Source organism: Equus caballus, chromosome 2, assembly GCF_041296265.1.
Source record: "Equus caballus isolate H_3958 breed thoroughbred chromosome 2, TB-T2T, whole genome shotgun sequence".
In the NCBI taxonomy this organism is placed as follows: domain Eukaryota; kingdom Metazoa; phylum Chordata; class Mammalia; order Perissodactyla; family Equidae; genus Equus; species Equus caballus.
The window spans coordinates 28869067-28892476 of NC_091685.1; the positions used below are offsets into that span (position 1 = coordinate 28869067).

General features: G+C 44.9%; 1 protein-coding gene across 2 annotated transcripts in view; it reads right to left on the minus strand.

Moving 5' to 3' along the window:
• Positions 1–23014, minus strand: part of ARID1A (AT-rich interaction domain 1A) — a 67396-nt gene extending 44382 nt beyond the window's left edge. For both annotated transcript variants that reach the window (XM_023635404.2, XM_023635403.2), the window contains exon 1: positions 21817–23014. In XM_023635404.2, the coding sequence (XP_023491172.1) occupies positions 21817–22950 (1134 nt within the window). In that variant the 5' untranslated portion in view covers positions 22951–23014. The remainder of the gene's footprint in view (positions 1–21816) is intronic.
• Between the last annotated feature and the right edge of the window lie 396 nt (positions 23015–23410).

Sequence of the window (23410 nt, forward strand, 5' to 3'; positions counted from 1 at the left end):
TGGAGCTACATGGATTCTCCTGGGACTGTTTAGGAAGTTCAAATTTAACAAAGAGTGGACCAGTGAGTAATAAATAGCATGTGGTCTTCCCCAGATACACCTGGCAATGGAACCAAAACATCACCATTCTCTCCCATAAAGAGCTCGGGGACTTACACAGGGACATATAATGATGAGATCCTCATCTCATCCTAGACTGCAGTGACTGTCCATGTGGCCCCCAGGTGAAGAAAGACTTTTGCTGAACAGAGAGACCAGGCCACTCTTGTGTTTCTATCAGTTCAGGTCTCACCACAACACATGGGAGGTAGTCATCACTTACCATGGTTACTACGGAGCTTCTAGAGCAATAGCTATTAACCAGGGCTACAGATTGGAATTTCCTGTAAAGCTTCACAAATGCCTGGGCCTCTCCCTAGAGACACAAGTTAGTGTGTCTTGAAGGGCTCTCCCCCGCCCCCCACCCCCATTAAGATCCTTGGATGATTCTAATGTATACTACTAGCTGACAACCAGTGATCTAGAGAAACACTGCCCAATAAAATTTTTGGTGACGTGTTACTATCAAGTATTTGAAATATGGCTAGTGCGACTGGGGAATGGAATTATTTTTATTTACTTTTAATTAAATTCAAATAACCACATGTGGCTAGTGGCTATCACATTGAACTGCACAGTTCTAGAGCAATGCTTACAAATCATTTTCATCTTTCCCTACTCCACAATACCTCCAAACTTCCTACCTACTATATTCTGTACAGTATTGCACAGAAAGAGCAAAGAGCGGAGTCAATTGATAGTCTTGGGTTCAAATCCTAACTCTGTCACTGTCTGACCTTGAACACATCAGTTCTTTGGTTCTTCATCTAAAATGCACATAACACACTTCACATAGTTGCCAGTATTTAAATGTCCAATAAATAGCGGCCATTATCAATAATGATAAATAGTGATTCTGCCTGGCTCTAAAGCCCTCCACAGTGTGCTCCAGTTGTACACATTTTTCAGTCTCATGCCAAAGTTTACCACACACGGCACATACCCAGCTCTATGCAATGGTACCCTGCCCTGCACTCCTGTCCACAATGGCTTCCACTAGTAGAAACCCAACCCTTCAACATGAAGTCACTTCCCACTTCTTCAGCACACTCTGATCTCTCACATTTCTAAATGTCCTACTGTAAATTTAGTTTGGATCATAAATTTTAGCACTTAGTTATCCAGCTGACTGCAACTCTCAAGACTTAGTTCTGGGAAGGCAGAAATCAGGTGTTTTATCTTCAAAGTCGCCCCAAAGACCCCAAGTGCAAACTGGTGCTCAGTAACTTCAATGTACCAGGCTGCCCTACTGCAAGAAGTGGGTAGGGATACTATGACGAGAAAGTCCAGATCAAACTATGTAGCCACAGGGCCAGGGGCACACTCTAGACCCTAAATCAGGTTATGAGTTTGAGGGCAGAAAAAAATGTGGACTGAACTGAAAGAGAAGAGGGGAGGGTAGAAAAACAGCCAAGGGAGAAGAAACACACTTTTGAGAAGAAACTTCTGTGCCCTCATATACCAGAGGTCTTCAAACTGCGCAGGCATCCCCAAACAACTGCTTAAAAACAAAAGGCTAAAGGCAAGTTACCTTTTCTTCTCTCATCAAGGGGCCTGGACTCCCAACAGAGGACAGCAACTTACACTGAGGCTAGTCAATAAAAGGTTCAAAGACTCTTCCACCAACTTTAGGAAATCTTTGCAGACCAAAAATAAATGCAAGTCACAGAAATTCTTATTCTAAAAAGAAAATTAAGACATTTCCCTTTCTTGGACATCAGATTTCTGATCCCCTCCCTGCACCAGAGTTATAATCAACAAAATATGCAGTTTAGCAAACTAAAATACATTCAATTCAAACAGATTACTCTGCTTGCATGTCAAAGTTAAACATCTGCTCATATCAGAAGGGAGGTGGGTAAGGACCTAACTCACACTTCTGACATTTAAAGCCATTGTGAAAGATTTGTGATTTGCAGTTATAGATGAAATGTCATCTTCCAATCTCTCGTAACAGAGAAGGGGCCTTAAATCTTCACTAACCAGTTTTATTGGAAAGTAGTAATTTCAGACCAGAAAAATTCCTACTACATGCAAGATAGAAAAGCCAGTATCAGTAGTCTGCAGGAACCAAGGAAGAAGCAGAGGATGGGAAACGCCAAACCCTGGCTGCAAAAAGCCAGAGATTCCACTCTGGGCAAGACGAAGAGGAAATCCTTTCAATGGGAAACCACATGAGTAGATTACTGTGATTACACTTCAAAAGCAAAGGCTCTGCTACAAAGACACATAATTGAGAGGAAAATGCTGCCCCCTTGATCAGGGAAGTCGGGTCCCCTGGTATATACTCTCCTGCATTCATAAAAAATAAAAATAAAAAAGAGGAAAAGAGCCATAAGAAAACCCGCATCTCCATCTACCACTTGTCTCTTTCCAGATCACTGGCCATGTTACCAACTGCCTGCCAAATGAAATGCATCAAAAGATGTAGTTTCGGGGCATCAAAGGCAAGGATGCCTAGCAGGCTGGTCCCTCTGAACACAGTCATGCATCGCTTAACGACAGACTAACCGCTTGCATAAAGAGTTCCCCTGCTCCAAACAAATGGAATTACGAGCCCCTTCAGACCAGTGGCTAATGGAATCACTCACAACTTCTTATTGCACCATGGAAAGCCATAACAACCCTCAGGGGTTGCTGAGATATAACAGACTGGAATTTAAATTCTCCAATTTCTGACCAAAACTGATGGAGAAGAGAGCAGAGAAGATGGAGTCAGGGACTCAAACTTCAAAGCAGAAAGACACTGTTCACCAAAATATACCACACCACATGACAATGGCACCAGGAAAGAGAAACTTAATTTTCCTGAAATAAAAGTCCAATTGAGGAAAGCTTCAGGCGTCAGTCCCGATCCAAAGATGCAGAAAGTTTGTGATCAAGTAGCAACCCTAAGGAGCCAGATTTGGTACCCAAGGACTGGCAAGAACACAACAGAGAGGGATGGGCTGGGGCTGCCAAAAAGGTGTCCATCAGAAAGCAGAAGTCTTGACTACCACTTGCTCTGTCACCCTAAGTGCCAACTAGTTGGGGCCAGTATAAACCAAGAGCCATAACCTTGGATTCTGGACATTTAAATATTATTTCTTACTCCTTGTGCTTTCAATTTATTCCTGGCCAGATTTGTTGTATGACTTTTAATAATAACAATAAAAAAAGCATCCCTGGCTCTTTAACCGAAAGAACCCCCTAATTGATTCCCACAGTAATTAACCTGCATTTTACCTCAGAGAGCGGTAGTTAAGGAAGTCGGCACTGCTATTTATAACTCATCTCAAATTGAGGGCAGACTGCCTAAAATCTAACACATCCCAGCTGTACTCCTGTTTGAACTGGGGCCAAGGGAATTTTTTAAAGCAATCTTGGCACCGAATGAATGACACCAACAGTATGAGAGCGCGAGCGGTTGTGTTGTGGTGACGTAGCAGTGGAGGTGGAATGGGAGGGGGCCAGTGTACTGTGATCCCTCTCGTGCACGCCTGCTGCTTGCTAAGTCCCAGTACAGTAAGCTGGGAACCGCCCACTGAGAGCCAAACACAGGAAAAGGCTTTTCCTGTGGAACGCCTTGAAGTGAGAAACACATGGCTAATCTGCATAAACGCGAAGCCACACCGCCCCTGCCAGGAAGGTTAGTGCTCGTAATCTCTGGCCATGAAGCTGGCTGCCTGGGAGGACTTGGACTGGCGCCTGATAACCCAGAAAGAGTCAAGAGAACAGATGGGTAAGGACCCCAGCAGAAAACAGCCCCAGGTCACGTGACTCGCCACATGGCCCCGCCAGCACAAACTATTGTCTGGCTGCAGAGCTCCCATACAAAGGCACCCGGCCCCAGCTTCCTGTGATTACAGGGACAGGCGGCAGCTGTTGATCCAGTTCCCGTACTGGACCCTCCCCTGTTGAAAAGCATTCCAGGCAGGGACAAATATAAAAGCTAAGGCCTCTCCCAACCAACGAGCTTTCAGTTTCCTGCAAGTTCCACGTGGCTCCACTCAGATCTTAGGATGGAAGGAGTAGCTGTCCATAAAAAGAACCACCCTTTGTACCCTAGTTCACATGAGTTGACCAGTGTAAGACATTCTCATTGTGTCCCCTTCTCCAGCCACACAGACATCTGTATCCAGTGCTTTTTTCACTTTTCCCGTATTTCATGGCTTTGAAGGCTGGTCAAGGACCCCTACCCCAACTGAGGAGAAACTGTCCAGAAACCTGCTTATTTAGTTCTATCCCCAGACCGTGCCTCCTAAAATCCTCCTGAGGAGACTCCCTTCATTTTGTTTAGCATTTAAACAGTCATGTTTCCCCACTGTTTATGTGACCTAGGACAGGAAGAAGTAAGAGATTCCTAACCCCCTATTTGGCCTCACCAGACACCATTCAAGATTTCCTGAAGCTAAACTGATGATAGGGAAATAAAAATCTCTCATCAGATATACATAAAAACACCTGACCCAGAAAATCAAACTCAGCCTATGATTCTTTTTTTTTTTTTTTTTTTAAGATTTTACTTTTTCCTTTTTCTCCCCCAAAGCCCCCTGGTACATGGCTGTATATTTTTAGTTATGGGTCCTTCTAGTTGTGGCATGTGGGATGCTGCCTCAGCATGGCTTGATGAGCAGTGCCATGTCGGCGCCCAGGATCTGAACCAGCGAAACCCTGGGCCACCGAAGCAGAGTGCGCGAACTTAACCACTCAGCCACAGGGCCGGCCCCCAGCCTATGATTCTTATCATTCATAACCTGAGAATCACAACCAAGTTTTCTACTTTACAAGAGATGAGAAATGATTCTTTGATTCTAGTTCGAGTTCATTCAAGTTCTAAGAAACTGGTCATCTGCTTATGATGAGAGAGAAATTACCAACAACTAGTTTGCAACTACCACTCCAAAGAGACAGGTTTGTTTTAATTCTTTCAAAGTTCCATAAGTATCCAAGTTCGATATAAATAAAAAATCCAAAGTCAATGAAAAGTTCTATCTATCCCATTCTGTTTACAGAACCAATTCTAGAAAATCAGGCATGTTCCCCTTTGCAGACTAAGAGCCCACTCAAAGACATCATCTGAAGCATTAACCCAACCAAGCCTCTAGGAGGGGCTGCAACCAGACATCAGACTCAGGACCTTCCAACCCAAACTCTGTCTCTAAAGTGATAGAGAACAAGACAAGAGGCCTGGCTCAGAGATATTTAGGCTACTGTGGCTCCATCCTTCCAGACCAGAAGATCAGAGAAAACTCACTAAGGTTAGAAAAAAGAGATGAAAGGGGGAAGAGTCACTGAATCATCTAGCAAAACTCAAACAGATCATGAGAACCAACTGTAATAACCACCTCACAGCTGTCCACCCAAAAGAAGCATGCCAGAAAAACCACAACCAGGTGGCTGGTATTTCTTTGGTTCCAGAAAGAGCCCTTCAAATAAAGCAGCTAGAGCCCAAACTAATGAATCCCTCAACAAATGATAAAGTCCTGCTCCTCATCTAGAGCACTTTCATTAGCCATCTTTCAGAGAAAATGCTCTTCTGAAAATGATGAAGATCACTTTTTTGGAAGACCAAACTTAGCTAACCAATTTCTCCCAACTTCCAGCAAATTATAAAAGCCTCTACGAAACCACACAACTTCTTGAGAAAGAACTCCTCTTCAGGTACTGCTTAAAACCCAGGGTTATAAAAACAGTAAGGCCCCAAGAAGACAATTAAACAGGAACTGAAATGCCATTTGATAAAATTAAACATCCCCTTCTTTACAACCTTTTAATCTGAAGAGCAAGGCAGCAGTACAACATGGTGAAAAGAGTACTACCAGGGTGAGAGAACACCTGGGCTCCCATCCCAAGTCTCTGACCAACTCCCCAGGGGAGCAGGGAAGGCATTAGCCGGGTTGTACCTTACCCTTCTCAGCTACACAATCAAATCATGCCCTCCAGATTCTGAATCAGCAGCTCTGGGATGCAGCCAGGGATCTCCTTAGGCAATTCTCACATCCAGTCTGGGAGCATTTGGGCTACATGGCCTCCCTCCAAAACTCCTCCCATCTCCAGCGCAGAGACTCTAGAACTCAGATCCACAATCAGTTTCCCTAGCCAAACAACGGTCTGAAAAAGGCAGTGCCTGGCAAATAGAGAAAAACCAGGAATGCACCACAGATTCTCAGATTCCCAAATAGGCAGCATTCTCAGGCAAAGCTGAGCTTTCCCAAATTCCTACATCCAGTCCCTGATTGTCTTGTTCACGTGGGCACGCATCAATAACATACTATATGCTTTACTTATTTATCTTGTTTGCTGTCTGTATCCTACACTAGAATATAAGCTTTAGGAACATGCAGATTTGTAGGTAAAACAAACATTCCTACTTTAAAAGTAGGAAAGGAAAGAGGCCTGTGGAAGAATAAGTAAAATTCTATCTGGAGGCCTCGCAATTCCTAACCTCGTTGACGCTGAGAAAATGCTTTGGCTCTATATGGCTGTCCTCAGCAACGGTTAAGAGCCCTGCCTCCACCATGCCTTTAACTTCTCTGTCCCTTGGTTTCCACATCACCACAATAGAGTAACAGTAGTAGCACTCTCAGGGTTGAATGAAATGAGTTGATACATTAAAACAAAACACTGTCCCTCAAAACAGCTGGACATGTTCTGGCCTCAGAGCCCCTGTATTCACTGATCTTTCCACCTGGAATACTCTTTCTTCTCCCAGGTATTAGTATAGCTCACTCTCACATCAAGTATCAGTTCAATTTGGCCTTCCCTGGTGAACCCATCTAAAATTTTAAACCTACACACTACTTATACCTGGCCCCTGATTAACTTTTCTCCTAAGCATGTATCACTAGCATACTATATGGTTTACTTACTCATCTTTTTTAATGTCTATATCCTAGACTAGAATACATAAGCTCTAGGAGGTGGGTATGTGTCTGTGTTTAATTGACTGCTTTATCCTCCAGCACCGAAAATGTTAACTATTACCATCCTACACAAGTCCCAAATTTTTAGCAATAAACTTTAGAAACCAGAACAATTAAGATCTGATCCCACACACTCAAGACCCAGAAACTCAAACTGGTCAATCAGAGGTTAACAAATAAATTAAAGTTATGCTTTAAAAACAGAAAAAAAGCATAGGTTTTGACACCACTCTGAGCAAGTCATTTCATCCCTTGACATCAGAACCATCTGTAAAATGGGGATTAAAAAACTAACAAAGAGACGGTTCAAATGATAAGTATATGAAATGCTTGTTATAGTACCAGTTCATAAAGTACACACACAACAGTCATTACTTCCCTCTCTCCACCCTCAATAAGAGAAAAAAGCAGAATGGGGTTGAAAGCACAGTTTCAAAATGCCTATTTAAAAAACAAGAACACACAAATCAGACACCAAAAGAGTTGACCAGTCCAATTCTCAAGCTCCACCTACTTTCAGTCTGTTCTCCCAAAGGAATTCGTTCAACAGCTCCTTTCCAAGAATCCTGACACTGAAGCTCAATAGTTTTCAACCAGGGCAAAATGAACCCCTGTGAAGTGTTTGGAAATAAATGTATGATAGTCCCTCTTTTGGTTATCACAGTGACTCTGTGGCGCTACTGGCATTTATTACCTGAGGAGCAGGATGCCAAATGTCCTGCAATGCATCTCCACACAAAGAAGAGCCTTGCTGAGAGAGAATGGACTCTAGCCCATTACAAGTCCAATCTCAGATGGAGAATTTCCTGTAACACTTGACCCTGGAGCAGTGAAGGGAAAGGGAATCAGAACTGACCGATATCCATCCCAAGAGCCCAACCGTACAAAGCCACCCACTAGCCAAGGTAATCACAAATAAAAATTTACTTTAAAAAATAGCTGGAAGATAATTTACTGAAGATAGTACTTTTCCTCCAGTGCATTTATTACATTGTAATTATATAGTTATTTGTGATTATTTACTTACATCTTTCCCACTGGAAAGTACTCCAGGGAGGTAGAAATTATGAATCCCATGTTCCAAACACAGTGCCTGATACACTGTAGCAGCTCAGTAAGTATTTGTTGCATTCCTGTAAGCAACTGGCATATGATTGGTAGGTACTCACAGGTTTTCCGAAAAAAAGTTTTGCGATGAGACTTCTTAAATTGGCAAGTCCCAATTGTATCGTATACTTTAAATTAGACAACATTTCAGTAACACGACTGGGCAATTAGTTGAGCTAAAAAAAAGTTCTTATCCCCAAAATTCCTGAGAAATGGGGAACACGATCCAAGTCTAGGAAATCTTGATGGTATGCAAGGAAGGTAGGTTGGTATACTGCATCCCAGTACATGCTCAATAATTAAAAACTTAATAATGTACAGACCTTGCTACCCACATGAGGTGGTATGGGTTGACACCAGAAAAAGGTACTTCCTCCCACAAACCATCCTCTGGTGCTTCTACTAGGGAAAGGACCTTAATGTGGACAGACCACAAGCCCAAATGAGTGGGACAGTGTTTTTAGGCATTTTCTACCCTGCTTGTCATTTATCATTAAGCGAAGAGCACGGAGAGGCAAGGGTCATATACCCTTACAAACTGAGCTTTACTCAGGAGGGTAAATACCAACTTTTCAATAAAGACACTTCTAAATCACACCTAGTTCTTCTGACCTAGTTTCTAAAATACTCCTCCCTCTTCCATATCAAACTGCTTTGCTCAAAAACAAACAAAGCAAAAGCAAAAACTGCTCCTAACCACAAAACTTTAAGGCCTCATTTGGTTTCTCGTTCAAAAAAAAAAAAAAAGCTCTCATTTCCCCCATTCCTTTTGTTTTATCTATAACTCCAAACTTAGACTGGCCTTATAAGGGTTATATAGAAAGATCCTAAATTTCTCTAAGTGCACAGTTCTACGTCCTGCCAAAGTTATTACTTCTATAGTAAAAGGTGTCTGTGACACATCACTGAGCTGTAGGAACTTGACGTACATGCAGTCAAGGATTCCGTTTGCCATCATGCTTTGATTGATTGTCACCAATCCAATCAAGCCCTGTATTTTGATAGACACTGAGAAGCAGCAGCAACACCACTGTGTTTATTTCATTAATTCCTAGGGCTGTCTTGGAACACTTTTCAAAAATGCCAACCTTCCACCTGGTCCCCCCTAAGCCCACCCTGAACTATAACAGGCCCAATTAAATAAGTTAAAGAATGGCTCAGGACACAACCTTATTAAGATTATAGGCGACATCAAATCCTCAGGCTTTTTTAAGGTCAGCAATCCCCTGAATGAAAAGCCATAGAGTCCTATAAATTCTCCAGTTCTTTTCAAACCTCCAAAAGTACACTGGTACCAACATCTTCTACACCATTGTCCAAAGAAATGTGTACAAGAAATACATGGGTACAGAAACACACGAGACCAAAAATTACCAGCTGTCTTTTCTGAAGCTTGTCTCTCCTCTTTATTTGCTATCTCTGGCCAGTGTAATCAAATTGGGGTGGACACTTGGCATGCTAAGCTATGTAAATCTACCTAAAATTTATCCCTACCCCGACACTCAAGTCTGTTCTAGCTCATACACCCTTTAGAAATGGTCTTATTCAAGGCACACAGAACTTCCCTTTGGTGAATGTGTCTGGGTGGGTGAACCCAGCTATCTCAACCTCATTTTATTTTAACCCAAAATACCATAATGAGACCACATATTGGTCACTTGAGGTTTTATGTAGGGGTTTTAAACAAGCCAACTCAAAGCTGTACTGGGAAAGCAGAGGATTCAAATCACAGACTAGAAAGAAAAACAAGAATGTTACAAATCTGTCCTGGACCAACAGAACCCCAAAAACAGATTAGGGAGGGCTAAGAAACAGTCTCTAAATTAAAGGCAATAAAGCGGGAAAAGAGAAGAGGTAGAAATCATTTAGGAGATTTCTGTTTATTAGTTAATTAGACAAAGGCACTTCCTGACTCTAGCTCAGCCATTCCAAAAGGGGTAAGCAGACACCAGGAATCTTCAGTAAAATGATGTTGATCTGAAAGTGGTATAAACTGCATCTCCAGTCCTTTTAAAGACATTTTACCAGCTCTGGGGTGGTAAAGTTACTGAGGTCTCCATGTGCTTTGCATTCTATTAACAGAGTTAGACACCAAAAGAGAGAATGAAAAAAGAAAAGAACAAGAACAGAGAAAATAAAGCTAAAAGGCAGAGGGATGATAAAGCGAGTTTAAAACACACACACACAGAAAGAATATAAGACTCCCTACTAGAGCATTTGTCTGTACATACAAATATCAAATCACAGATCAAACTGTCAGCATACTGCCTCCCGGAAGCCTCTGCCTTCACTGCAGCCTGGTCACAGTGATCACAGCTTCAATTCTCAGGCAGGAGGGAAAAGAGGCCTGGTACAAGGAAACTTGTTTTCAATGGGAAGGATACAGAAACCACATCGGGTTTTCAGAAAGCCCAGGTGAACCAGAACTCTGGTTCTCCACTTGGTCTTTGCAATAGTTACTGTTTGTTACCTGACCATTTCTGTAACTTTCATTTCTGTGCCAAGCACAGTCCTTATTCATTAAGTCATACATCTGGAGGTCTTGGCTCAAATGTCCACTCCTCAGAGACCTCATCCACTTCAGAGATGGGGCAACTTGTCAGGAGTCTACTTAGTGGGTTTATTTGCTAGGACTTCACAACAAGGGATACAAGGAAAGGAAACAGCAAAACTCAGGCTGGCCACTGGGGAGTGCAGAGAGAGAAAGGGAGGGAAGTCATCAAGGATGGCCTACTGAGAGATCACCAGATCACCAAAGGCCCTGTTCTCAGATCAGCTGGCCATCACAAGCAGAAAGAACATCAACGGCATTTAATTAATGCTCCAATACTGGCCTCTGAGTAGCATTTTAAGAATCACTTTCTTAGGTAGTTTACTCCAACTGGTCGTACTTGGAGATCACTACAGGTCACCATCCTAAAATGGTCTTTTCCACCTTCATCAAACAATCAGAGACAATCCCCATGTTGTGTCACCAAAGAGCTAAGAGAAACAGAGATGGAAGGCAGGGAGTCCCCAAGTCCTATAAATAAAGAGACATGTTTTGTCACTAGAGTTTATCATTATTGCACAGTAGAAGATCCATCTCAAAAATATTTTCCTTCTTCTCTCCCAACCCCAAGCACTTTTAAACTTTTCTCCATCCAACAGAACTTTCACATCATGGGAAGGGCAGGTACATCTGAAACAACAGCCTATGGTAAAATTTGCAAGAAGCTCCTCAGGTAGTTCAGATATATTCTGTAGCCCAGTTGAGCATAAATGCCTAAATCCAGTTCTCAAACTTGAGCATGCATTACAACAGCCTGGAGGGTTTGTTAAAACACACTGCCAGAGTTTTAGATTCTGTAGGTCTGAAGGAGTATTTGCATTTCCAAACAGGGCCCAGGTGATGCTGATGCTGATGGTTAGGGAATGTACTTTGAACCGCTGCACTAATCGCTCTCTCAAACTACAACAACAGTTGCTTAATAAAATTTGTTGGGTTTTATTAAAGAATACAACACAGATGTAGCTAAGAACTATGCGATAGCTTTTAATTCAGTGAAGACCAACACTGCCTTTAATTACTCAATTCTATCTACCAGCCGGGAGTCAAGTTCGAATTTTGATTATAGTACTTTCACATATCTTATTTAACATTTACTACAGCCTGCAAGGCAATATGTTTTTCCTCATTTTATAGTTGAGGATACAGATTCAGAGGAGTTAAGCAACTTGCCTAAAGTCACACAGCCCAAGGGATCTTTAAACCTCGGTTTTAGAGCTAACTCTGCTATGAAACTTTGTGTGAGGTGCTTAACCTTTATGCATTGACTCTCCCCAAGTGGAAAATTAAGACAATAATCCTTGCCTCTCCAGTGAGTGCTCCAAGACCTAGACAGTAAAATCACTCTGCAAATATTTTCATAAATGCAAGTTACTCTCACTTAGATCAAAGGGAAGAACTCTGTTTTTGAGCCTGAATCCCTCCCCCATCCCCACTCTCAAAGATCCCTCCAGAAGAGAAAGGGCCCAGAGGACCAAATGCTGCCAGTTCTCACCACTGGGATCACATGGCCATTCATCAGAAACCTAAATAAAATTCTAAATGGAAGGGATGGATAGGACAGAATCTAGACATAATGTCAAACTGTAACGAAAGGTTTTTCAGTCTTTCAACCCATTTATGAGTTCCAGGCTATTGCAAAAGTAATGTCCCAGCAAGCGTTAGTGCTTAAATAATTTATTTTGGAGAAGCAAATTTAGTATTTTATACTGTTAAAACTCTTGAGGAATCAGACAAACCTGGATTCAAATTCCGAACTCTACCTTTTACCAGCTTTTTGCTCTAGGGGAAATTTCTCATTCTTACTCTATTTCCTCATCTGTAAAGTGGGAGGAATAACAATAGAACACACTTCTCACAGCTTTGAAGATTAAATGAGGAAATTCATGGAGACACCCAAACATAGTGCTTGGCACAAAGTAGGTGTTCAAATGCATAGTAATCATCTTTAATATTCACCCCCTACATGCCATCATTTGAAAACTGGGATCTAGTGATGTCCTTGGCCTATCCCAGGTCCAGGACAAACTGTGGATAAACTACATACAGAATTGTTCCCCAAATCCTTTATAATATAGTTATCTTTGGCAGTCCAGATTCCTAAACAGGTAAAAAGTTAGAAGTCTGCAGACGAAAGGCAGACTATCCAAATCTGAATCATCAGGAGTTTCACACGTGGAAACCAACGGCTGGACCAACACATGAACTCCACCACCTTAGGACCAGAACAGAATGTTGTCCAAAAAGCGAGAAAGCCATCTGTATTAGCCAGACAAGACATAGTAACAAATAGCAACTAACTCCAAGCATTCCTACTTGGGTGACTTGTTCTCTAAGGACAACAGAAAGCCATAATAAAGTCTACCCAAGAGAAAGGGGAAATCACTGGGCAAGAAGAGCCCAAAGACTATCTGTTTCCCCTGAAAGGAAGCACCCAGCACGATTAGCCTTTAATCCTCTACCACGTGGCTGAACTCACACTCTTCTTAAAGTCAAAGTACACCAGGCACGAGTCAGTTGAAAGTAAACAGCTGGACTCACATGCACTCATGCCCAGCAAGCAATTTGTGACCTTAAGGAAAACAGGAGGCAAAATAAAAGACACCAAGCACACAGCAAATGGGTTTTTAAATGACTGATATCACACCAACCCCTAGACTCCCCTGCTGCCATCGTGCTGGTGCTGAATCTTGAGAGGGGAGTTTCTTTTAACAGAGATGTCTATAAACAAGCAAGCTGAAAGCTAACAAGTTTAAGAGGGAAAAGCAAGCAAAAATCTTGGCTGCTGGTGATGAGCCACAGAAAATCATGAATGTGTCAGTGCCAAGGGAGGAGGAAATCTAATATCTAACACTGCAGACTTGGGAACCCAGAAGCAAAGAAGCCATAAGGAAGCCCAAATGCAAAAGAGAGAAAAAAAGCACGTGGCACATTTCCTCTTCATATGGGTAGCAATTCAAGCAGCACTCTGGGCCTGCAGAGCACATAGCCCCAGTGCCCAAAGCCCTTTAGTATTTCGTATCAACATTAACTTCCTGGAGGGCGACAAAAATCTGTCCTGGATTACTGGGTGATTTCTAATATGCACCATAACCAACACTAAGTCAACATTTTAGGGATCAAATTTCCTACTCTGCAGCACGTTGGAATGCATTCTTGGCATTAGACTCCTTCCCATTCCAGTGCACCCTTAGAAAACGCAGAAGCCACTAGGAAATAAAGACTCAACCTATCCCAAGACCATCTCCTAGTATGCACAAATGACTAACAAAAACAGAAGTGCACTCAGATATCCCTTCACATTCAATAAAAACTAATTCTATCTATTTAAATAGGAGGAGGAGCAATTTCAAGGAAGAATACTCAAGGCAGTTAAGTCAACACTCACTCTAACTTGGATTCTTCTAAAACCAGGATTGACTAAGGAGTTTATCTCAAGCCCTTACACACCTGCTGTCCATGGCAGATGAACCACTGCGCTCCAATTCTGAGTTACTAGAAACTCACTTTTGCAAAATGCCAGAATGGCAACACAAGAGATTTTTCTAAACTAGAATCTGTATTCATGACTCCATACTTCTATACAGTCATGCATTGCTTAACGACGGGGATACATTCTGAGATACGCATCATTAGGCGATTTTGTCTTCATGCCAACATCACAGAGTGTACTTAGACAAACCTAGATGGTATAGCCTACACATCTAGGCTATACACATCTAGTACTAATCTTATGGGACCACTGTCATATATGTGGTCCCTCATTGACAGAAACACGTGGTGCATGACTGTACTAGAACAGTGCAACCCATCCTTCTCTTCCAGGTGGAAGCACTGCAGTAGCCTGGCACTGGACACTCTATGCATCTTCAGCTGTTAAGCATCCACTCACAGCCCTTGAAAAGTGCCAGAAATAACGTGTGGTCCTATCACACATGGAACAGCAGGTAAAGAGAAACCAAAATCACTACATTTCAGAAGCTCCCAAAAGGAATAAGCATGTGTTTGCAGCATTTATGAGCCTCTTGGCCACAGCCAACCTAATCACAAGCACTATTAAAGGCCATTTCTGTGAATAGATGGGCAAACTGCCTATGTGTAGGCTTACCCACCCATCAACCCTCAATAAAAGGTCTGATCCAAGCAACTCAGCTTAAGCATAGCTCCCAACTCTTCAGAAACGGCAGCAGCCTGAGTCCCAACAGGTACTTCATCGCTCTTGTTTTGTTTAGGAAAGGTCAATTAACTCTGCTAAAAAAGAAAAACTCCAGGCTTTCCAACCAAAGTTGAACCACCATTACTGCAGAGTCGTCCAGGACACACAACTCTGAAGGTGACATGAACTTCCAAACCCAAAATTACTACAAAAGAGCCCCTGAACTGGCCAAGAACTTGGCAGGTTGTACTAAAGGCCCCACATAACCACAGGAACCACTAAGACCCTGGAACTACTCTCTTTCAAGGAATTTTATGGTTACAGTCCAAATTCTCAAAGTCACTGGAATGAGACAACTACAGGTTGGGGGATGGAAGTATAATTTGGATTCTATAAAGCCCAGGGAACTCAGACTAGCTTTATGAAAAAGCAAATTAATATTTTAACTTTTCCCTTCTTGAACATTCAGCTTCACAAATCACTGCCTCTGAAAAGATGTCCCAGGTTAACCCTGCCCAACTCTGATTGCTCCTTATTCTCAGATTCTTTCAGCCCATATACTTAGTTTGGTCTATATCCATTTATAAAACCTTGCTTTGCAAGTTTTCCAGATGTGTGCACATAAGTATGCTTTTCCAAGAAAACTAAATTCCTCTGAAGCAGATATTGCCTCTATCTTTTAAGTCCCTTCCTAGTTTCTAATTGGTAGGTTCACATAGGGCTACTTCCCACCCCTATTTGAATCTCCAGATCTCCCTAAGGTAGAAATCACGCTCTCAGCAACAAGTCTTAAGTTCTAACACCCTCACCACCACCATACTGGGAAAGGCCTGGGCAACTACTGTTAATGTTAACCCAAGTTTTTGTACTTTGTTTTAAAACACGCTGATGGCCTTGGGTAAGTTAGGTGAACCTACAAATTATGGTCAGGGCCATAATTACGTTCATATTCTCTACTACTATGCTAAGTTAAAAAGGTACTTCCAAGGACTCTGGTCCAAAAAACACCTCTTGTGAGAAAACTGGTGTCAGAGCCAGTGGGTTTAGTTTAAATCTGGCCATCTCACAAGGCTACCAAAGCAGAGTATCAAAGGCAGACAGCTAAAATACTTCTTCCTCCATAAAAAGAATGTTTCACTGAAGGAACACAGAAATGTTTTTAATCCTAAAATGGCAATTTCAAAAACAAAGATTGAATCTACCCACATAACACTGAAGGCATGATTTAGTGAGTCCCCAAACATTTGGACTTTGTACTGACCCAGGAACACGGGGCATTAATTTTAATATATAAGTGATGCACAGAAGTCCAATAAAACTATATAAATAACCCCAGCCCTTGGAGTGCGCTTATAATCCTGAGAGCCAGAGCAGAACAGAGGCCGAGGACAACGCCAAAGTTGCAATATCTTTTTTTCTCCTTTCTGGTATTCCAAAAATGCAAACCCAACCCTAAAAACATCTCACCAAACTACAAAAACTTTCTGAAAGAACAAGGCTTTAAAACTCAAAGTCTCATAAACCAAGCTTTTGGAGGATACTTACCTCACTATTGAAATTTAGGGCCTTCTTTCCAAACTTCTGTTTATTTGCATTCTGAAACTGCAATCGATTTTGAACAGGGCTCCAGGTGCCCTGAACTTAGCATGGAGCCAGAGCCATGGAGGCTGCTCTTCCAGGGCAGCATCTTTTCTCTTCAAATCTCTTTTAGATCATCTCTCCTTATCTCTGAGCTCTCTGCACCCGCCACACTATCCTCTTCTCTATCCCCAAGTCTTTTCCTCCAATGCTATTTTACTCTACCATATAAGAAGAGACTAGCATTATCTTTGCTTGAAAACTGTTTATTAATTTGCCTGTCAAACATTCTATAGAGCCATTTACATCGTACTACAGAAACCTCCTGGGTACATATTGACAGCTCAGCAAGTATTTACACAAAGCTCTGAAACATTTGGTTCCTTCAAAGAGGAAGACGCTGCTGTGTCAAGCAGAGAATTATCAAACACCTTTCCCTCTACCTTTTCCCCTCTTTTATAAAAGGAAGCTTCCTTCTAGCACACCCCTAATATGCCTAAATTACACTTCTAAACTACTAAACCAGGAGGAGAAAGAATGGAAATTCAGGTGTGCTGGAGAAGAGAAAGAATAGCATTTCCAAGACCACTTGCAAACCACACCACAGTTAAAAAACCAGGGGTATAAGAAAAGGCAACACACCTATGAAATTGACGCTGAGACGGTTAGCTTTTCCTGTTTCAGTCTCAGGAACTTTTGCTCCTCTCTCAGCAAAATTTACAGGGCAAGTTCAGGCACTCAGATTACAACCAACTGCCCAAACCAGACCAAGACCTGCCTAAACACCAGAAGAGTCTGGAGGGCTTAATGCTACCTCTCCCCACCTTCCTGTCCCCCCCCCAAAAAACACAATGTTAATGCTGAATTTATGAATATCCACTCCCCACTCCACCCCTAATCTACCGGCAAAACTCTGATGGACATTTTGAAGCAACTATTTTTCAAGCCTTGCTGTAATGAAGTCTGCCTAATTTTTCAACTACCGTTTAGTGTTTTAAAACCACCAACCAGGTGGAATGACTAATGACAAACAGATTAACAGTTTGAAGGCAAAACAGTCTGGTAGGGCTTTTTCTATAAAGGGACACAGACCACCATGGCACCCAACTGTTCAGAGCTTGTTCCTGTAAATCCTCAGGGGAAAATAACCTTGAGTTCCTTGAGCCCACGGGAAGAAAGATGGTCTCAAGACCCCTCCTGATAAATGTACAGGAAGAAGCTGCCCTCATAACAAGCCAGGTATGGAAGTACAAGCAGATGTGTAGCATCAGAAAGGGAGAAGGTCATGTAGTCCACCAACTTCACTTTACTGATGAAGAGAAAATGAAAGAGAAGGCAAATGACTTGCCCAAAGTCACACTGCTTAATCCAAACCTGCACGTAGAACCAAAGCCTCCTCTCCTCCTCCTGAGTCTGTGTTCCTTAGCCCTCACCACTCTGCCACAGACAACTCCATGTACGTCAGTAATGATACTGACCAACCTAAACAAGGAAAAAGTCAGAGATAAAAGCCACAGGAATCAGGACTCCATTTCAGAGACGGAGGTCTCCCAGCTCAGGGGCAGGAAAAAACTACTCAGTGTCAATTTATTTTGAATACCATATTTTAACCATATTTGCATGCTTCAGTTGCTTCTAGAATTTTGGGATTTGAAGCCAATCACTACAACCTTTCGGGGGGGGGGGGGTGGGAGGAGCAAAGAGCCTTGATCATTACTTTGATAGCCTATTTCCACATTTAAAAAAAGTTCACTAAGCTCTTTGCAAAAGGCCTACTGTAGATATCACACCCTACAGGAGTCAATCCAACATATGAATGTTTAATGCAATCCAAGACATCTTGTTACAGCAGGTGCCACTTGTCATGGTTACTCTGTGTCACACACAAAAGAAGAAACCTAAAAAAGTCCTCACAGGGCCCAATACAAAGAAGCCAACCTTAGTCTGGCTGCTTTCCCTCTTCTTTCACCACCATCCCAACCCCATTACCCTCTGTTCTCTCACGGACAGCAGAGAAACAGGAAGCCCCCACAACTGAGTGCTGTCTCAGTGTGGTTTTCCTAGTCCCTCCTATTTGAGAGAGCTCCAAGAGTCCTGTATTTCAGCCAGCCCAGAATTTCTGCCAGTAGGCATTCCCATAATAAGTCCAGGATTCCTGTATTTGTTTCCCAGGAGTTGGAAATATCATTTGATATTTCCACAGCAGGAACTAACAGCCAAACATCTACAATCAAATCCTTCTTGATGCTGGACTATATAGCCTATTTCATTTTTCACTTTGGTGAGCTGGTACTACTCTCAAAGTACTACAGCTAAAAGCATCCCAAATGAAAAAACTTTACATGAAGTTCAAGTGCACAGGTGACCGAAAAGTATTTCATCAACAGCAGAATTCAACATCGTGGGACACGATACTACTTATGGAAAGGGACAAAAGTGCATCTGCTGGGATCTTCCCAGCTCCCATGACAAGACATAGCCACAATATACACACTTACCTAATCTTTATTTCATAAAGGTAGAGTTAAACGAGAACATTACCACCTTAGCTGTGTCAATCAAGTCTCTGCAAAATACTCTCAATCTAAGACTGAGTTAGGGAAAAAAGGGGACAGAGCAAGACTCAATTATTTAAGAATGCTTAAGAACAGGGCATCATGGTCTGCTAAGAGGTTTGTCCTTAAGTAGTAAAGAAGAATTCAGAACAAAGTCTATCCACCTACAACCTTCATCTAGACTACATACCTGAAGCAGCCCACAAAACTGGAAGTTGCACTGTCTCTTCTACAAGTGCATGCTCACCAGCCCATTCTCTGGGTCTCAGGGGAGTAGGCAACTGAACTGAAACTGAACAAGAATCTATGTGTTGTGTGAAGTGCTAGGTCCAGTGATGTTACCAGCTAATCAGAAAATTCACCCAAAAGCAGCACAGACTAGCTTCCAAGCAGGGATTATATCTATTTTCCTACCATTTACCCAACATAGAGCATAGTACCTAGCAAAAGAGAAAGTGCTCAAACGTTTGTTTAATGACTGAAAAACAGAAATCACTACACAGCAAAAGTTATTATCAAAAAAAAGAGAAAAAGTCCTTGCCTGACTATCCCCAAACCAACAGAATTCAAATCAATTTGCTTTTAAATGAGCCTTGACTTATCTCAAATAATTTCCTCTAATAATTTAAGAAAGATAAATTTCTCAGCCTCCACTCCCCCCAGCAAAAAAGAGAAAGGAATGAGGGGAAAGAGATGTAGACTATAGAATGACCCAAAGACAAGAAAATGTTCTGTTTTCTAAGACAAAACTTATCCTCCAAGACACTAGAAATCAAATTTAAAATTCCCCTATTTCCTCCCCAGATGTAGAACATCATGGAAGACATGCAGTCAAGGCACAGAACTCTAAACCTGCCATCCAACACAACTATTTTCAAAACTCCCAGCTCAATGGAAGAGTAGAAAAGCAGTTCTAGCATGGAGAGGGAATACAGCTAATTAGACTGCCTAAGTGAACAAAATCTTGTAGCACAAAGATATAACTGGGTACTGTGGGGGGGGGGGGGGGGGCGGCGGGCATGAACAGAGCTTTTTTCCCTCTTTGAAAAGATACACGACTCCATAGACTACCCCATATTCCTGACCAAAGCATTGCAGACAGACATGATGAAGAGGGAAGAAGAGCAAAATACAAATAAGATAGATCACATAAAAATGTGCCTAAAAGTTGTAATTTCTAAGCAAATCTAAAGTGTCATTGTAGGTTATATCTTTACCATCTTGGAAGATAGAAAAAAGTGGAATATACCTTACAATACAAAGAAAAAAATTGGGTGGCCCTCTATTTCAAAGCTTTAAAAATGATTGATGACAAAACAGAAAACTAGTCTTTCTGATATTCCAGGAACAAATGACAAATTTCACCAAACCAAGTCTTTAGGAGAAAGTCCCTCTCAAGATCATGAAAGATGTCAGCTTCCCTTTAAATTGAGTTGCTCTCCCAAAGTTCAATTTACAAAAGTGTTAACAAAATTCAACGCGTAAACAAAGAATGAGGCCAGCCTTCCTTAGAACACGTGAACCTAATACGAAATTCTCTCAGAAAGCTTCCAGTTCTCAAAAAAATTTTTTAAAAGTTTGCTCCTACCCCATCTCTCATAAAGACCCCACATTTGCCACTCAATAAAAAGCCCAGTAAAATAATTTCAATTCTGCAAAGCAAACAGGGCCAAAATTACTCAAGACAAATGCATCTTCAGAGCTATCAAAGAAGTCATTTATACTATCAGGAAAGTCACAAAACCAAAACAAACAGCAAACCCATTGTAGAGAAAAACTCAGCTACTGTTCTGACAACACAGAATCTATTTCAAGCTGCATAAAACATAACAAGCAAAATAAATCCAAGGTACAAGCAAAATGCCACTGCCTCCTCTTTTGTTTCAGGCACAATGTAACAAGGGCAGCCTGTCTAGGGCTCTGCTCCTGCTGATACAGTATTGCTGCTTAAACCTCCCTCCTCAAGGTCACAGCCAATTTCAGCTCTGGAATAAAAGGCAGATAGAGGCAGCGATGGTTTGGGTTATCACTGGCAGAAAAGCAGAGTGTAAAAGTTTATGAGCTCATCAGGATTGTTGTACCATTACATCAGAGGCAATTATAAATGGCCAAGAGCAGGAGATGGGGAGCCAATCAGATCACAGATAGGATGTCAACCTAAGACCAACTGTCTCCTGGCTTTGACAGAAGGATTTTACCTCCATAATTCAAATCCCAAACCAAAGCAATCTGCACTTACTACTCCAATCACTCAGCTGTTTACCAGCACTTCCAGGGAGAAGCCCAGGCCACTGGGCCGACGGAGACTAAGACAAGAGATGGCCCGGGCTGCCCAGGGTGAACCGCAGCCGGCCTCTAGCTGCCCCCAAGCAGTCCCCTGCCCTCCCTGGAGGTCCCCCCGAGCCCGAGGGGCCCCTCCTTGAAAGCACAGATGGGAGACGGCCTAGAGGAAGGCAGGGGGTCAGAGAGAAGCGGCAGGTGAGCAAAGAACTGTTCACTCAACTCCCCACCTCCTAGCACTGCCTACACCCCTAACCCGAGCCCCCAGCACCCCCTCACCCCAGGCAGGGCCCTTCCCCGCACACTCTGCCCCGCACCCCCTTGAAGACCCCCGGAGTTCGGAGGGACCAGGGGAGAGGGAGAAGGGGAGCAGACACCTCAGGGAAAGCCCCACACAAAGGCTGAAGGAGGAAAGGAGAGGAAGGCACACAGGCAGCCATTTTAAGAGAGAAGAGCCAGACAATGGCAGCTCCCCAGCAGTGGGGGCCCCGGACTGGGGGTAGCCCACGGCTGTGGCCTGCTCCCCGCAGCCGCCACCCACTCCCAGGACCCCGCTCGCCCCAGCCCCCTCCCCACTCAGCTGTGTACCTGCGGGGTCCGGGCGAGCGGCTGCCCCCCGCCGCCGCTGCTCCCGGGGCTCATGGGCGCGTGGTGGCTCCTTTGTTGGGCCCCTCCCGAGGCGGCTGCCGCCGCCGCCGCCGCCGCAGCAGACCCCCAGCACTGCGAGGCCATGTCCGCCGGGCCCTTGCCGGCGCCCCCGTCCTGGGGCCCGCCGCCGTAGTCGCCCCCGGGGTAGCCCTGGTAGCCCCGGGCCGAGCTGGGCGACGTGAGCAGTTGGTTGAGGGTGGGGGTGGCGGTGGGCTGGGGGGTTCCCCCGCCAGCCGCGGAGGGGCCGCCTCCCGCCATGGCCCCGAAGCGCTGCTGAGCGAAGGACGAAGACGACGAGGAGGCGGAGGCGCTGGAGGAGGGAGGCGGCTTGGAGCCGGCGGCCGCTACCGCGCCGGAGCCCGGAGTGCCACCTCTCGGGGAGCTCAGCGCGTAGGCCTGGGGGGGCGGGGGGTAGGCGCTGCGGTTGGGGTAGTAGGAGTTGTACTGGTGGTTGGGGAAGCCGTGGTCGTGCGAGTTCTGCTGGGGCCCCGCGTAGGGCTCCAGGCCCCCGCCGCCGCCGCTCTGCAGCGCTGCCAGGCCAGGGCTTTGTTGTCCGCCATGTTGTTGGTGGAAGACGGCGGCCGCCGCGGCGGCGACGGCAGACGGGCTCCGGCCGTAGGGTTGCCCGAAGCCGTAGGCTGGGGGCGGCAAGGCGGCCGCGGCTGAGTGAGGAGGCGCCCCCACCCCATCGCTGCTGCCGCCGCCGCCGCCGCCGGGCGGCTCCGTGAGGTTATTGTTCAGGGCGGGCCTAGGGCCCGCGTTCCCGTTCGAGTTCTTCAGGTCCGGCTCCGCGCCGGGCCCGCCGCCGCCTCCGGCTCCGCCGCCGCCGCCACCCCCATTGCTCTCGGCCCCGTCCTGCAGCTCTTTTCCCAGCGGCTGCGGCGGCCCCACGGCGGGGCCCTCGCTTTCCTGCCCGGCGGCTGCCTTCATTTCCCCGCGCTCGGCCGCTGCCGCCGCCGCCGCCTCGCCCCCCGCCTCCTCCCGCTGCTGCTGCTCCGCTTTCTTCAGCTCCGAGGGCGGCGGCGGCGGGTTGCCCAGGCTGCTGGCGGCGGCGGGGGCGACCTGCGCGGCCATGATCCCCGCTGTCTCGTCCGCGAAGAGACCCGGCCCTGTCTTCGTCGTCTCCCCCCCTCCCACCCCGCCCCGGGGCTGAGTCCCCCGGGCTGCCCTCCCCACCCGCCCGGGCGGGCCTCGCGGGGCTCCGCTGCTGCGCTGCGCTCGCTCGCTCGCTCCTCTCCCCCCCGCCCCGCCGGCTCAGGCTCCGGGCTGGCGGCGGCGGAGGAGGAGGAGGCGGCGGCGGCGGCCGAGGCGCCGGCGGCTCAGCTGCTCCCGGCTCTGTAGGCTCGGGACCCGGCTCTCCCGGCTCATTCCCCCCAAGCCCTTGCCTGGGAATGAGGGGGGCGGTGGAGGCTTCGCTCCCCAGGGCCTGGCCCCGCTGTGACTCTCCGCTTTCTGCTGCCGGAGAAAGGAGGAGGGAGGGAGGGAGGGAGGCGAGGGGGAGGGGGCGGGGAGGGAGGGAGCGGGGGGAGGGGGA